Source organism: Mesoplodon bidens, assembly GCF_964165515.1.
Source record: "Mesoplodon bidens genome assembly, chromosome: 5".
In the NCBI taxonomy this organism is placed as follows: Eukaryota; Metazoa; Chordata; class Mammalia; order Artiodactyla; family Ziphiidae; genus Mesoplodon; species Mesoplodon bidens.
Window position 1 is genome coordinate 835,615 of NC_138161.1, and position 15,210 is coordinate 850,824.

At 49.9% G+C, this 15,210-nt stretch overlaps 1 protein-coding gene and 1 long non-coding RNA gene across 2 annotated transcripts in view; one reads left to right on the forward strand and one right to left on the reverse strand.

The window, feature by feature from the left end:
* The first annotated feature begins 141 nt into the window (after positions 1-141).
* Positions 142-10,821, forward strand: LOC308617681. Its single transcript, XR_014015903.1, has 3 exons — positions 142-764; positions 1,250-1,390; positions 10,193-10,821. It is a non-coding gene; the product is annotated as an uncharacterized lncRNA (long non-coding RNA).
* A 2,048-nt stretch (positions 10,822-12,869) lies between these two features.
* Positions 12,870-15,210, reverse strand: part of PCNT (pericentrin) — a gene marked incomplete at its 5' end in the record, with an annotated part of 91,718 nt that continues 89,377 nt past the window's right edge. The window contains 2 exons of the mRNA XM_081234721.1: positions 12,870-13,312; positions 13,738-13,865. Coding sequence (XP_081090847.1) covers positions 13,269-13,312; positions 13,738-13,865 — 172 coding nt within the window. The 3' untranslated portion in view covers positions 12,870-13,268. The remainder of the gene's footprint in view (positions 13,313-13,737; positions 13,866-15,210) is intronic.

Below are 15,210 nucleotides of genomic sequence, written 5' to 3' on the forward strand. Positions count from 1 at the left end.
TGCCAGGTGGGAGGCCGGGCCCGCCCAGCAACACCAGAGGCTCGCTCCCATTGGCCGCGAGGACGCGGCGAGGACGCTCCGGGCTCCCATTGGGGGAGCGGGGAGAGCGTCACTCCCGAGAGGCTCTGCGCCGAGGGCTTGGATCGTCGACAGGCAGGAACGCGGGCTCGCCTCTCAACGCGGTTACCTCAGTGTTGGGGTTGTGGGCGCGAGATGCCCCTCGCCCCCGGTGTTCGGGTCGCGGGCCTCAGGCGGGCATCGGTCCACGGCGACCCCGCAGGCCCTGGTCTGGTGTCCGCGCGGACGCTGAGGCTTCGGGGTGCGCTGGGCTTGTGCTGGGGCGGGCGGGGGGCGTCCACACGCTTTCTCCCCAGCACGCGTGGGCCTTTATGCGTGGGGCTTTTCACGACTCTCGGGAGTTAGCTGGACACCCTGGGCACCTTTGGACGTCCTTCGTAGACGCGCTGTGACGTGTGTGTTAGCCCATGTGCTTTTCAAAACAGCCTTGGAAGGAGCTCCAGCAGCCATTTCAGACCGTGGGGTGACCTTGGGAAGTGCGAGGACAGACATGAGGGAACAAGACGTCCGGAGGCTTGGGGGCTGGTGGAACTGAACTGAGACCCCCCCACACACACACCCCGAGAATCCTGAGGGAGCTGATCCCCAGTGTCGGCGGGAAGCGTATCTGCCAGGTGCGACGGGGGACTGTAGTGGACGCGAGTACCCGCCCCTCCCTTGTCCGCAGAGGGCCACCTTCCTAGGTCGTATCCTTCTTGAGGTGACTGAGCCGGCCTGGCCATTGGGCCCAGCACAGAAGGCCTCTGAGAAGCAGTGCTTGCTCCGGAGCGCGACAGGCTACCTACAGGTTAGCTGGGCCTGCATGGCCCTCTCCTTCCTAGGCTCAACCCTGTCTCCTTGCCCTTCCTTTCACAGGTGTTGATGCCATATAGACTTGTACCCCAAACTCTCCCTCACCATCTGCTTCTGGAGAAACCATCCTGCAACAGTTGGTACCTGGGGTTTAGATGGCAGGTGATAAGATGGGGTGAACCACTCACCACTTGTGGGTGGAACACTCAGACCCTGGCACGAGGTGATCTAATTGTTAACCTTCCACCCGTGTAGAAGAGTGAGCCAGAGAAGTGAAATGAATACCCTCGAAGCCTTTTACGTATGATGGAAATATTCGCTATAAGGAAGGGTACTGGGACTGGGTAGCTTATTCCTTAACACTACTGACGCCCTTAAGAGAAATAATGGACAGTGGATGGCTACCAACAGACCACTGAAGGCCATGGAGTCTCTTCGGTTGCCTGCAAAAAAAGCCTCATCTCCTGCACTGAGACAATAAAGACAAGGGCCAGGCTCAAGAATTAGTATCTCAAAGATGGTAAACAACCAGTCAAGGCAGTTCTGTTATGCTAAGTTTGGGGCCGTGGTTGGGAAAATCTGGGCCCATGACACATGTCAAAGAGATCTCATATCTGGGTAGACGCCCTCCAAGCTTTTGACCGCTCCCCACCCCCAAGACTGCCTTGAACCTCTGGAGCCTGCCCATGTGGCTCACCTTTCCCTACCCACCGAGCACTCCTTTCCCCAACCTATTGGACACTAGGCATATAATTATGGTTATTTCTCAGCATAATTCGGGTGGACTATAGCCCCCTCCCCCTCAAAAGAACATATTAGTTTGCTAGGGCTGCAGTAACAAAGTACCACAGACTGGGTGGCTTAACAGAAATTTATCTCACAGTTCTGGGGGCTGGAAGTCAGAACAAGGCTACAGGGCTGTGAAGGAAGGATCTTCCATCCCTGTCTGCTAGCTTCTGGTGGTTTGCTGGCAATCTTTGGTGCTACTTGGCTTGTAGATGCATCATGCCCATCTCTGCTTTCATGTTGACATGCCTTTCTCCCTATATCTGTGTGTTGTTTCTGTGTCCAAATCCCCTGTTTTTAAGGACACCAGTCATTGGATTAGGACCTACCCTAATTAATTCATCTTAATTTGATTATCTGTAAAGACCCTATTTCCAAATTAGGTTACATTCACGGGTACTGGGGGATTAGGACTTCAGCATCTTTTGCAGGGACACAGTTCGACCCGTTACAGGAGCTAGGGAAGTGTGTGTGGGGCTGGATTATAAGTGTGCTTGGTGAGTGGTGGTCCCCAGCATCCTTGTTTAATTCACCAGCACGACCCCTGCAGAAATCAGGAGAGAACTGGAGAGTAACATGGGGTAGAAGACTATTACGATCAATCTTCTAAGATACGGGATTTAACGCCCGGGCAAAGACTGGTAGCAAACTCCCTGAAAGGATGCTCCTAAAATGATGCTGTATTTACTGCTATATAACTGAACACTTGGTGGCTGGAAACAAGAATCATTTATTATCTCTCTAGGTTACTGTGGGTCAGGGGATAGTGGAGATGGCTTGTCTCTGTTCGACAGCATCTGGGGCCTCAGCTGGCGCAGCTCGCAGGCCAGGGGTTGGAATGATCTGAAGGTTCATTTACTCACGCCTGGCAGTTGGTGCAGGAGCCTGGTTGGGGGTGTCAGCCAGCATACCCACACACGGCCACTCCCTGTGGCCTAGAGCTCCCCACCGTGTAATGGCTGGATTCCAAGGGCAGTTGTCCAAAGACAAAGGAAAGCCATGGCCTTCTTGTGAACTAGCCTCAGGAGTCATGTGCCATCACTTCTGCCACTCCCTAGCTGTTAGTAAAGCTCACCTATATTCAGGGGAGAGGCATCAGACTCCTTTCAAAGGGAGAAATTTCAGAATTTGCAGATATATTTTAAAAAACACTACGTGTAGAGAACGCTATGGCCCACAGTCAGCAAAGTTGAAACGACAATTGCTACAGCAGACTGATGGAAAGGAGTACAAGGGTCAGGGATGTGGGTTTTGCTGAAATTTAAACACCCTGTGCTTCCTGAAGACCCACCAGACGGTTATATTCCACATAAAGGCACAAATAACAAATTTTTACAAAAGTCCAAAGAAACAGGCTGAGGAAAGGGGTACTGACGTCACTAGTCAGCGGTGGCTCCGCTTTCAGGTGAGAGCGGACAGTGGGAAGGGCTGTTCCAGAACAGCATTGGGGACGATAGGACCCTAAAACAGAAGAGGCCAGGAAGCAGCACGGAACTGACACAGGTCCGAGTATCGCAAATTACAGGCCACGGCAAGGAGAGCTGCAGAGAGAGGCGGCTTCATAAAACACAGCATGCCTGGAGGCAAGATAGATGGGCAGCTGAAGGTACTACCAGCAGAAAAACGTCAGGGATGGAGGACCAGGACAATCAGGCTGGTTGCCCGACATAAAGAATCAGGATCCCACAGCCAGTTTCTGGACCTGAGCCAGTTTTCAGACATGGAACTGAAGAGGTGGCCAAATACCAAGAAGGACCCTGTGATATGCCACAAGTATACACAGAAATGAATCCCAAAGGCCTTTCCTTTGGTAACTACACCCGGGGAAAAGTGGGTAGCCAAACATTTTGAAGACTGATGGACACAAGGTCTGAAATGACTTTGACACCTAGACCCCTGGATCATCATGGCTCCCCTGTCAGAGTGGCTCATGTGGTGCCCAGATCATTAATGGAGTCCTGCCCAAGGTCCAGCTTACGGTAGGTCCACTGGGTCTGTGAACCTGCCTGGTGGTCATTTCCCTGTCCCAAAATGAATAATTGGCATTGACGTACTTGGCAATGAACATTACTCTCATTTTGGGTCCCTGACCTGTAGGGTTAGCGCTATCACAATAGGAAAAGCCAAGTGGAAACCTCTAAAACGCATCTATTCCTATCAGGATCATAAAAAAACATCACATCTGGGGGTGGGAGGGGTGGCAGAGATGGGTGCCACTTTTAAGGATCTAAAGGATACAGCATGGTGGTCCCCAAAGCCTTTACTTCACCAGCATGATCCCTGCAGAAATCAGAAGGATCCTGAAGGATGAGAGTATACTGCAAACTCAACTCAGGAGCAGCCCCAAGAGTAGTCTCTGTGTCACATGTGGTAGGTGGCTGCTAATCCACTGTGTTCTTTTCTGTCCCTATCAGAAAAGATCAGAAACATTTCACATTCACGTGGAACGAAGATGCAGTTTTGCCTGAAGCCTATGTTACCTCTCTTGCCCTCTCATAGTCCAAAAACCACCATCCTGAAGAACATCACGTTGTTCCATTACATCAATAACATTATAAAGATGCTGGAGACATTGGTAAGATACAGGTGCTCCAGAGAGTAGTAGATAAACCCTATGAAGATTCAGGGACCTGCTACACTTATAATATTTTTAGGGATCCAGTGGTCAGTGGTGCCCTAAGGCATCCCTTCCAAAAGAAAAAGACAAATGTTGTATCATGCACCTTCAACCATTTTTTAATAAAGGAAGACACTGTTGGGCCTCTTCAAGTTCTGGAAGCAGCATATTCCACACCTATAAATACTGCTCTGGCCCAAATACTGGTTGACTTGGAAGACTTCCAGGTTTGAGAAGAGACCAGAAAAGGAAAAGTTTCTGTCACAGGTCAAGGCTGTGGTGCAAGCAGTTCTGCTGCCTGGGCCATATGGTCTAGCAGGTGGTATTGGTGGTGGAGAACGATGGAATGTGGAGTTTCTGGCACATCTCAGCAAGAGATTCACAAAGCAGGAACCCTGGGTTCTGTGATGCCACTTGAAGCAGAGAATTATATATGCCTTTGGGCGGGGGGAACCATCTTGGTGTGCTTCTGTGCTCTGACAGAGATGGAACATCTGACCTTGGGACACCAAGTAACCCCGCAGACAGGACAGTGCTTTGTGAGGTGGGTTCTGCCAAACTCACCAAGTCATCAGGTCGGTTTGGCCCAGAAACAGTCCATTACCAGGTGGAAGGAAGGAGCACATTCAAGACTGAGCACGAGACTGTTCAGAGGTCACAAGGGAGTGCAAAATAGGTGGCCCAGACCCACATGGCATCCACTGCTGTTGTATCAGAGCCTCTCTGTTCCTTCACATCTATGACCATATGGGGAAGCCTTCAGAGCAAGTTGACAGAGGTGGAAGAATCTTGAGCCTGGTTCACAGATGGGTTGGCTTGGCATGTGAGTTCAAAATGAAAGTGTACAGCAGCTACATTACAACCTCACTCAGGGTTGGCCGTGACAGACAGTGGTTAAGGATATACCCTCCCCATGGACAGAGTTCCTAGTCATTCCCTTTTCTGTGTAAGGAGTGGCCCAAGATGAGAATATATATGGACACACGGGCAGTGTTGGATGGCCTGTGTGACTCACTAAGGGTTTGGAAGGAAAACAATTGGAAAACTGGGGACAAGGAAAGCATGTGGGAAGACATAGTGGGATAGGTGCCAAGCAGGATGGTCTTGGTATAAAATATTAATGCCCACCAGAGAGCACCCATGAAAGTAATAAACCACCAAGCAGACAGAATGACGATTCAGCCAGTTGACCCTGGACAGCATCTCTTACTTGGCAACCCCTGTACTGGCATGATGGGTACAAGAACAGAGGGACCGAAGTAATGAGGTTGGCGGCTACTCGTGGGCCCAAAGCTGATCTAACCACTAGCTGACACTGAAGGTCTAACCTGCCAGCGGGAGACCAATGCTGAGCTCTGAATGTGGCTCCTTCCACTGAGAAGGTCAACCAGCCAAGTTTGCTGTATTGGAACTCTTCCATCCTGGAAGGGCCAGGAGTTTGTTTTCACAGAAACAGATTCATATTCCATATATAGGCTTGACTTCCTGCCCACAAGTGTCAGGCAACAGGGGCTTATGGAGTGGTAGTTCCTCTGGCACAGGATCCCATGCATCATCATATCAAACGTAGGATTCACTTTATGGCAAAGGAAGTGCACAGCAAGGAGTGCAATGACCACGGGATCTGCTGCCTAACAGAGCACTGGGACAGTCAGCTAAAGGCACAGCTCAAGTGCCAAATTGGAGGTAATGTTCTGCAAAGATGGGGTTTCATTCAAGACCTATATATGGCACTGTGTTCCCAATAAGAAAGATACCTGAATCTGAAACCCAAGGGGTGGAAACAGGAGTGGTCCCACTTAACCATCAACCCCAGTGATCCACTGGGGAACTTTGTGCCTCCTGTCCTCCCAAGTTTAGATTCTGTAGGGTTAGAGGTCCTGGTCCCCGAAAGGGACACTCCCTGGGGAACACACCAAGTGTTCCATTGGATTATAAACTATGGATGATGTCTGGGAACCTTGGGTTCCTGTGTCTAGGAACCAGCAGGTGAAAGGAGGAGTTACTGTCTTGGTGATAGAGAGGGTAGGGCTGCTCCTACACTCACTGCACAACGGGGAAGAATGTGTAGAACCTGAGTGACCCACAGGGGTGTGGCTCGGTACGCCTTTGCTTATCTGCGATTGAGAAACTAGAGAATCTAACTTGCACACACAGTGGAAGAGTCTGCCTCTTGATTTTCAGACCCCTGCAGTCTGGCTGTAAGGGAAGTACATGATACACGTGCTCCTAGTTTAAGGCATACACCAGTTTGCAACACTGCGTCCAACTTGAAAGACTGATTTCCAAGCTGGCGCTGATAGAGAGCCTTCAGCCAGCCATTCCACTCTTCAGCCCAGACAGCTGCTTCCAGCTGATGGGCCACATGATGTTGGTTCGTAAACTTGCCCCTGTACATGAGGGCAAGGAGAGACCAAAGAGACACAGACACTCCAGATCAGCAGGTTTAATAAGCACAGAACTTATGAGGTTTGCCCTGGCGGCCAGAAGACGAATAGATCTCCGCACCCGCCCGCCAGAATCTTAAGAGCTTATACAGAGGCCTTGACTGGGTTCAGTCATGCACTTTCCAGATGGTCTCCACACCACCTTGCTCTCTCAAGGCTGCATCCTTGGGGCAGCTGCCAGTGTGGGGAAGGCAAGCGCAATGCACAACCCAAGGATGGGGAGCAGGTGGGGAGCCTCTGATGGCCCAGGGCCAGCTCACATGTCAACCAGCGGTCATGTCCTCTCGATGACCTCCTCCAACATGGTAAGACCAGTGGATTCTACGTGTGAACTCATCCTGCACTTTCATCGCTTTAACATAATGCCTGCTGCTAAGAGGCAGTGTCATGCAGAGCTACAGCAACGAACAAGATGTCTCCAAGGGCACAGAGAGTGGTGTTGGCAGATGCACTGCAGACAGGGAAGCAAAAAAGTTGCACCTGGAGTGTGTCTATTCCTGGCAGGACCAACCACTGCGTCCTCTGATAGAGGAACCAGCTCGCCACATCAAGGTCTCAGCCCTGGCCTCTGCAGTTGGCAGTTCAGGCACTGAGAAGTGGGAGAAGCCAGGAAGCCTTGGTGAGAGGAGGTCTTGTTGCTGAACCAGTGCAAGTCTCTTTCCTGCCACCTAAGGAAAGAGACTGAGTGACACCCATGAGCAAGTCATCCTGTCCACTGGACTGCACTTCCGCAGTGGGTGCCCTGAGGAAGGTCTTCTTACATACCCATACTGTAGATGACTTTGACACCACTTTGCAATCTTTCTGCTGTCAAGTATTGACCAGCTGGACAGTCAATTACCCATAAGAATGCTTATGGATCAGGAACCCAGGTCAGCTCTCTTTCCACGTGGAATGGAGCACCAATGTACTATCCGAAGTTTGCCAGCTGGAATTCTTCCAAATCCCATAAGCTGTGTGTGTGTGGCAACTGTCTACTTCTGGCTGAGGCCAGCACACTGTGCAGATCCAGCTGCAGAACAAACTTGTGCTTCTTCCTGTTCTGCCAACTAGTCATAGGGAACGTCCCACAAGACCACAGACGTGGCTGAGACAGTGAAACAGAAGATGCAGCACCATGAGTCTGACTACCGACCATGTCATTTACGTACGCCTTCTGGATCTTTTCACGCCCAGCTGTGTGTACCTGTGATGGACAAAACTCCTACGCTGAAATCCTGCCCACAATGGGATGGCACTGGGAGCTAGAAGCTCTGGGAAGCAGATGAGGCTGTGAGGGTGGAGCCCTCCCTTACGGATAGGATTAGTGCCCTTAAAAGAGCCACGAGTGCTTGCTCCCCCTCTCTGCTCTCCACCACGTAAAGATACAAGGAATAATCAGCCGTCTGCAACCCAGGAGAGGCCCTCATGAGAACCCCACCCTGCCGGCCCCAGGATCTTGAACTTCCAGCCTCCAGACTCTGAGACACACATTTCTGTTGATTATAAGCGACCTAGTTTATGGCATTTCGTTATAGCAGCCCAAGCTAAGACAATACTATTTCTGGTTCTCAATGGAATGCTGCTGTTTACATCCAGTTTCATTATTTGTTGTACTTCTCTGGCTACTTTGGGATAAACTCTTGATATGGGTCCAGAAGTGATGGCACCTGTCCCAGGTACAATCATAAAAGGTTTTACATTTAGGCTCCCTAATCATTCTTTTTTCAATGCCAATTAGATGATCAATTCGATTTCAACTGGCAGGGACAACTTCCCTACCTTACCTTAGGGTCTTTGTTTAGACATCGTAATATCATTTTGATGCATTAAAGACATCATGGCAATTGGTCCTAATGAGCAGGAAGAAGTACCCTAGATGCCTTGGATGGTGAGAGCTAAATTCCATGAAAAATCAGTGGTCTGTAGACTATCACGGTCTCCCTTCCAAAGTGAAAGACAAGCAGCTACGCCTTGCACTGCCCACAACTAAGAAAGGCCCAGGCTTGGCATGTGTGGACTTTGATATGACCACATCTGAGTGTGCTACTCCCGTCTACTGACTGAGGAAGCTGTAGGCTGTTGGTTTCACAAGACCTGGACAAGGACCTGCAGCTCTGATACTCAGGAGAAGTTTGTAGCTGGCCAGGCAGAAGTGTGGACAGCCTGGGGGCTCCACTGATGGCCGCTGTCTAACGTGGCTGTCTTCTGGGACTGAGTCCTTTTTAAAAATATTTATTTATTTATTTATTTTTGGCTGAGTTGGGTCTTTGTTGCTGCCCGCCGGCTTTCTCTAGTTGCGGCAAATGGGGGCTACTCTTCCTTGCGGTGCGCGGGCTTCTCATTGCAGTGGCTTCTCTTGTTGGGGAGCACGGGCTCTAGGCGTGCGGGCTTCAGTAGTTGTGGCTCGTGGGCTCAGTAGTTGTGGCTCGCAGGCTCTAGGGTGCAGGCTCAGTAGTTGTGGCTCACAGGCTTAGCGCTCCGCAGCATGTGGGATCTCTCCGGACCAGGGCTTGAACCCGTGTCCCCAGGCAGATTCTTAACCACTGCACCCCCAGGGAAGCCCCTGGGACTGAGTCCTTAACATAGTTTCTGTGCTGACCCCAGGTAGTGTCAGAATTGAACTGTAGGACACTCGGGTGGTGATGGAGAGGAGGTGGTGAATGATAAGACTCAAGCAGGTCAGGAAGGCAAAAGTAAACCCCATGAACAGATGGCCAGGGTTCCCAGAAAATTTGTCCCTCTGAGTTGTCCTTGTGCCCTATCTACTCCTGTTCTGCATATGGACTTGCTGTCCCTGCCCAGAACCCATCTGGGGACTGCCCAAATTACATCACTGCTTCTGACCAGAAAACTCCTCTCATAGCAAAAGTGCGGCACTAGGCTTACGACCATGGGATTCCCTGACGTCAACCCAGAAGCAGCTCAGCTACTGACAGTGGGAAGGCTGCCCTACTGCAGACCCACTTATGGCCATTTCTCCCACAGCCAGAATACATCAGCCTGGGGCCATCAGAAGATGGGAAGAGCCCCTCTTACTGCTACGCCAGCTAACCCTGGAGGAATTTTTGCTTTCCATCCTATGACTCTGGGCTCTGCTGTCCCGGGGGTGGGGGGAGGCTGCTGCCACTGGTGACAGTGGTCCCCCTCTGAACCAGCAGGGATGAGGGTTCCTGCATCGGCTGGTGGGATTGATCCCAATGACAGGGGGAGCCTGGAGGCCGGCACAACTCGAAGACAGTAAAACCTGGATCTGTACCTGATGTCTTCGCTGGGCACCTCCTCGTACTTAGTACTTCCAGGTTCGACTGTAAAAGGAAAGGAAGTCCTCTAAAAACAAGACTGTTAAGGTCTCAAATCTTTCAGAAAGGACAGTGAGGCCCAGAAAACCAGGCCTACATGGTAGAAGGAAGACTCTTTGAAACAGGGGCGCAGGCCTGTTTAATGCTTGCTCTGGACGTCTCCTCCTCACCTCCCCCACTTTCCATGACAGGCTGGGTGTGTTAACTACACCCGTCAGCGAGGGGCAGACCCAGCACCGAGGGCGGAGCCCGGCGTTACCTGGAGAGCCTGCGTCACTGAGACACGACACCGCGCGGGCCTTCCTCGGTATGAGGAGTGTTTGCCCCACGTCAGGCAGGTGCGTTTTGGTAACTAAGTACGGGTGGGTGAGCACAGAGTCTTCGTGGCCAAGGGTCACCTGTCAGCGTGCTTTCAGGTCGATGCCTGTCTGCTCTGCACACGGCGCCGACTTCCGCAAGGAACGGTCCCAGGCTCCCTGTCTAGTTTGGCGAACAGGAGGGCAGAAGGAGAAAGACGGGCGTCTCTCGCCCTGCCACAGTGATGCTGATGCACCTCCCCTGAGGGGTCAGCTCCTGCTGGAGGGGGGCTCAGTCCCGGTGTCCCAGTAACCGTTCTGCCGACCCGCCAGCCCCAGGGAGAGGGCTCCTCCGTCATCATAGTGATCAAATCCTTGTACTGGATTCCCTTAGCCGGAAAGCCTAGCGTGGTTATGTTCTCCCACCTGGGCTGACACAGTGTCCTGTAGTTGATTAAGACGTAGTGGGTCAGGGCTTCCCTGGTGGCGCAGTGGTTGAGAGTCCGCCTGCCGATGCAGGGGACACGGGTTCGTGCCCCGGGCCGGGAAGATCCCACATGCCGCGGAGCGGCTGGGCCCGTGAGCCATGGCCGCTGGGCCTGCGCGTCCGGAGCCTGTGCTCCGCAACGGGAGAGGCCACAACAGTGAGAGGCCCACATACCGCAAAAAAAAAAAAAAAAAAAAAAGACGTACTGGGTCAAACTTCAGTTTGGTCATGACATTTTTTTCATCTTTCATCATGAAAATTTTCAAAAAATAACCATATACTAACTAGATTCAATCTAGATTCAATATTTTTAAAAGATTTTGCATGTTTACTTAATCCATATATGTGTACTCGTTTTCTAACGAAACCATTTCAAAGTAAATTGCATTTGTTACGGCTCCTTTTTCTTAAATAATTCAGCATACAGCTCCTAAGAAAAGCAGCCTTCTCTCATATAACCATGACCACACCTAAGAAAATTAACACAAATTCCCCTAAAATCTGCTATCCAGTACACACTCAAATTTACCCCGTTACCCCCCAAAATGACTTTATAGCTGCTTCCCCCCAATTTAGGAACTAATTAAGTTTCTGCACATGCATTTGGTTATGTCTCCTTAGTTTTTTTTTTTTTCTTTTTTTTTGTGGTACACGGGCCTCTCACTGTTGTGGCCTCTCCCGTTGTGGAGCACAGGCTCAGGACGCGCAGGCTCAGCGGCCACGGCTCACGGGCCCAGCCGCTCCGCGGCATGTGGGATCTTCCCGGTCCGGGGCACAAACCTGTGTCCCCTGCATCGGCAGGCGGACTCTCAACCACTGCGCCACCAGGGAAGCCCTCCTTTGTTTCTTTTAACAAAGAACAGGGCCCTCACTTTTGTTTTCTGAGTAATGTTGTCTATTTAATGAAACCAGGACAGTCACTTACAGAAAATCCCATGTGTCTCTTTCCTCGTGGTTCTGTGTCACTTGTCCCTCCATCTGTAAACTGGGGGAGACTGTGCATCTCACATGGCATCGTGCCAGGCCTGCCATGAGCCAGGGTCACACTGGACACTCCCAGGCCCCTGCACTGTGGAAGTGGAACTTCGCCTTGGTTTTAGGACTTGTTGATGAACCCACCGTGAACCGATTATTTCGCTGGGAGCAGAATTGGTTGCTCTCTAATTGTATTGCTCCCTCTATATTAATTAGCTGGGTGCTTTACTGTGAAGAAGAATTTCCCTCATCAGCAGGTATGACCTGTGTTCTTCCAGGAAAGGAGGGTGAATGTCTCTTTCTTTTTAATTATTAACCTCCATGGTAACAAGTTGGTGTGATGGTTACGTCCACTGGTGGCTTTAAATGGGCCCTCCCTCCCTCATTAGCTTAACATGGATGACATGGATATTTATTTATTCAGTATTTGATCAATTTCAAACGTCATTCTTCTGGAAAGTGAAGAGACATTTCTTGGATTCCTGCTCCTGGAGCTGGTCAAGATTTCGCTTCAATAACATCAAGGAGAAGACAGGACTCAGTGGAAAAGGTAGGAAGATTGTAAAACAGTGTCCTTATGGCAGTGTTGGCTAAGAAGAGGAAAATGCAGACATGCACTGGGAAGAAAAATCTAAAATAAGTCATCAAACATCTAAACAAGTAAGTCTAAAATCTAAAAATCGAAAATAAGTAAGTAGTGATTAGGAAAAAGTGGTTTTATATTAAAACCAAGCCCAGCAGAATAAATGTCATGTTCAAAGGTCCTAGAAACACACTGAGATACTTATAAACATACCTTTACAACACACGTTTGGGTAAAGGACACTGGCTAGATACCACCACCAGGTACAGACGAGCATGAGTAAAACATAAAAAGATCATAATCATGAGAAATAAATATGTAGTGACAGCATCTGACAGAAATAAAAGAAGAAACCAAGCAAGATGAATCAATAGGCATGTGGCTATTTGTCTTATTAGTGCTTTAAGTTCCACTGAAAATTTTTGACTTACGGAAGTTCAATATAAATTCTAAGTCTATGTTTTATTTTTTTGCCCCTAATAAAAGCAGACTGGATAAAAAAAAAAACAAAAAAAAAAACACAGGGCTATTCACAGACACACCAGGGCTTTAATTTTATTCTTTTTGTTTTTGTGTGTGTTTTTGTTTTAAACCAAGTTTCCAGCTGTACACTTTAAGAAAATAAACAACAGGAAGCCATCCTCTGCTTACCCTTCGTGGGTGGGCAGGGAGGCTCGACCAACAGAGAACCAGGCAGATGCCCGTCACTCATGAGCGCACAGCTACCTCATCAAGGTAAGAAGCTAAGTTGTGCTGAAATCACACAGAAAATACTCCACTTGGCTTTGCAGCAAAGCGTAAGGGTGAGAGCACCTAACTGACGACACCGGGGCTGGCGCCCAGCACCACTCAGCACACCCACCACATCACAAGCTCCCACAGAAAATCAAACCTCTTCCTCAAATACAATTGTCACAGGACTTCATTCACTGTTTACTCTTCTGGCAGCAGGACTTCTCTGAAGTAGAATCTAAACACAAGTAGAAATGAGGAAGCAATTTGTTAGAAGGCTTCACATCTTCTAAGAACAATTTCACAGTTTTGAAACACTATCACTGAATTAACCTTATTTTTGGTAACAATAAGAATAGCAATTAAGATACGCAGTGGTTTACATTATGAAAGTTGAGAAACGCTGGACAAATGACATCCTGTAAACACGGTCTTCATGGTCGCTGTGAGTCTGAGACACTGTGATCCCCACACTGTGCATCCTTCACACCCACCCCCGGTGTCTCCACTCACAACCCTCCTTCTGATACTATTAATGATGGCTGATTAGCAGGACTGAAACTAACAAGAGTGACTAAGCTGGACCCCAGCCGTCTCCTCTCCAAGACTGGACACTCCTGGGTCACTCAGATCACGTCAGAAGACAGAGAGGACTTTCATTACCTGGTGGTACGTCTCCCAGTCTTTGCTGGATCATTTCTAAATGGTGAATGTATTCCGTCAAGGAATGTTCTGGATCTTGGGAAGCAGTCAGGGATCTTTCTGGTCTGGGATTTGGGGACGGATTGGATCTTCAAACATACAAACCAACAAACAAAAAAAAAGAGTTGAACTCAGCAGATGGTTTGAACGCAGCCAGTGCGGAGGGGCTGTGGAGTTGGGCCTGCTGACCAGACACTCGTGGGAAATGGGGTAAACTAGGCAGTTGTTACCTTCCTATATTTTCTTTACCACAGCAGAAAAAGAGTAAGGGTTTTTTAAAAAGTGCTACATAGTGCTTTTTTTTTTTTTTGCGGTACACGGGCCTCTCACTGTTGTGGCCTTTTCCGCTGCGGAGCAAAGGCTCCAGACGCACAGGCCCAGCAGCCATGGCTCACGGGCCCAGCCGCTCCGTGGCATGTGGGATCCTCCTGGACCGGGGCACGAACCCGTGTCCCCTGCATCGGCAGGCGGACTCTCAACCACTGCGCCACCAGGGAAGCCCTACATAGTGCTTTAAAACGAACTTCTTTACAACATCTCCAAATTAAAACAACTAAAAACTACTATATTTTATTTAATTCACTAAATCTTCACATGAGTCTATCATCCCAACCAGATTCTGCCCAGCATCCCTCACAGAGGTCCCTTCCTCCAGCTGGGCCCAGGGAGCCCCGTCTGCATCACTGCTCACTTCCTCTCCAGGGCAGGGAATGTCTTACCTGTGTGCCACCCACAAAAAAGAGGCCTTGGCCACCACCTATTCCTTCAAAGGTATCACCCACTCAGGAATGGGGGAGCCACAGCCAGACCGAGAACCCCTGCCTGCCCTCCCCGAATAGAACCGGGCTTCTGGGCCCTCACGGACTCACACTGCTGCACTCCCTGCCTCGCTCTGGAACCGAAACTTTCAGAACACGTCTCTGTGAGGAACCACACACACGCTGGTGGGTTCCCATCGGCAGAGACGCAGGGTGAGTGGGGACACAGACTCACGCACGGCGGTGCCGCCCACGCTCATCGGTCTGGCCTCTCCCATCAGGGCAGTTACACCCGAAATCGTCACACTCTTAACACGCAACTCATACAGAGGTCTCACCACCAACTGGAGACCATAGAGCGAGAGAGCCAAGGTGAGCATTTTATCCCTGCTGGTCTGATGTCAGAGGTGGACGATGCGTTCTGCTCTGACGAGGTTGTTTTAGAACCCCGGGAAAGCACGCGAGAGAGAGCAGGCGACATGCCTGCACAAGCCGTCACATGTGTGTGACAAATACCACAGACACAGACTGAGCTTTCTATTCACTTCACGGGTAGGTTCCAAATACTGGAGGAGTCATAGTCAAATGAATTAAATAAATGACTCGTAATCATATTCAAGCATTTGAATAGGATTATCATTATTTGTGTTTCAGTCTGGAGAAATGGAAATGGAAA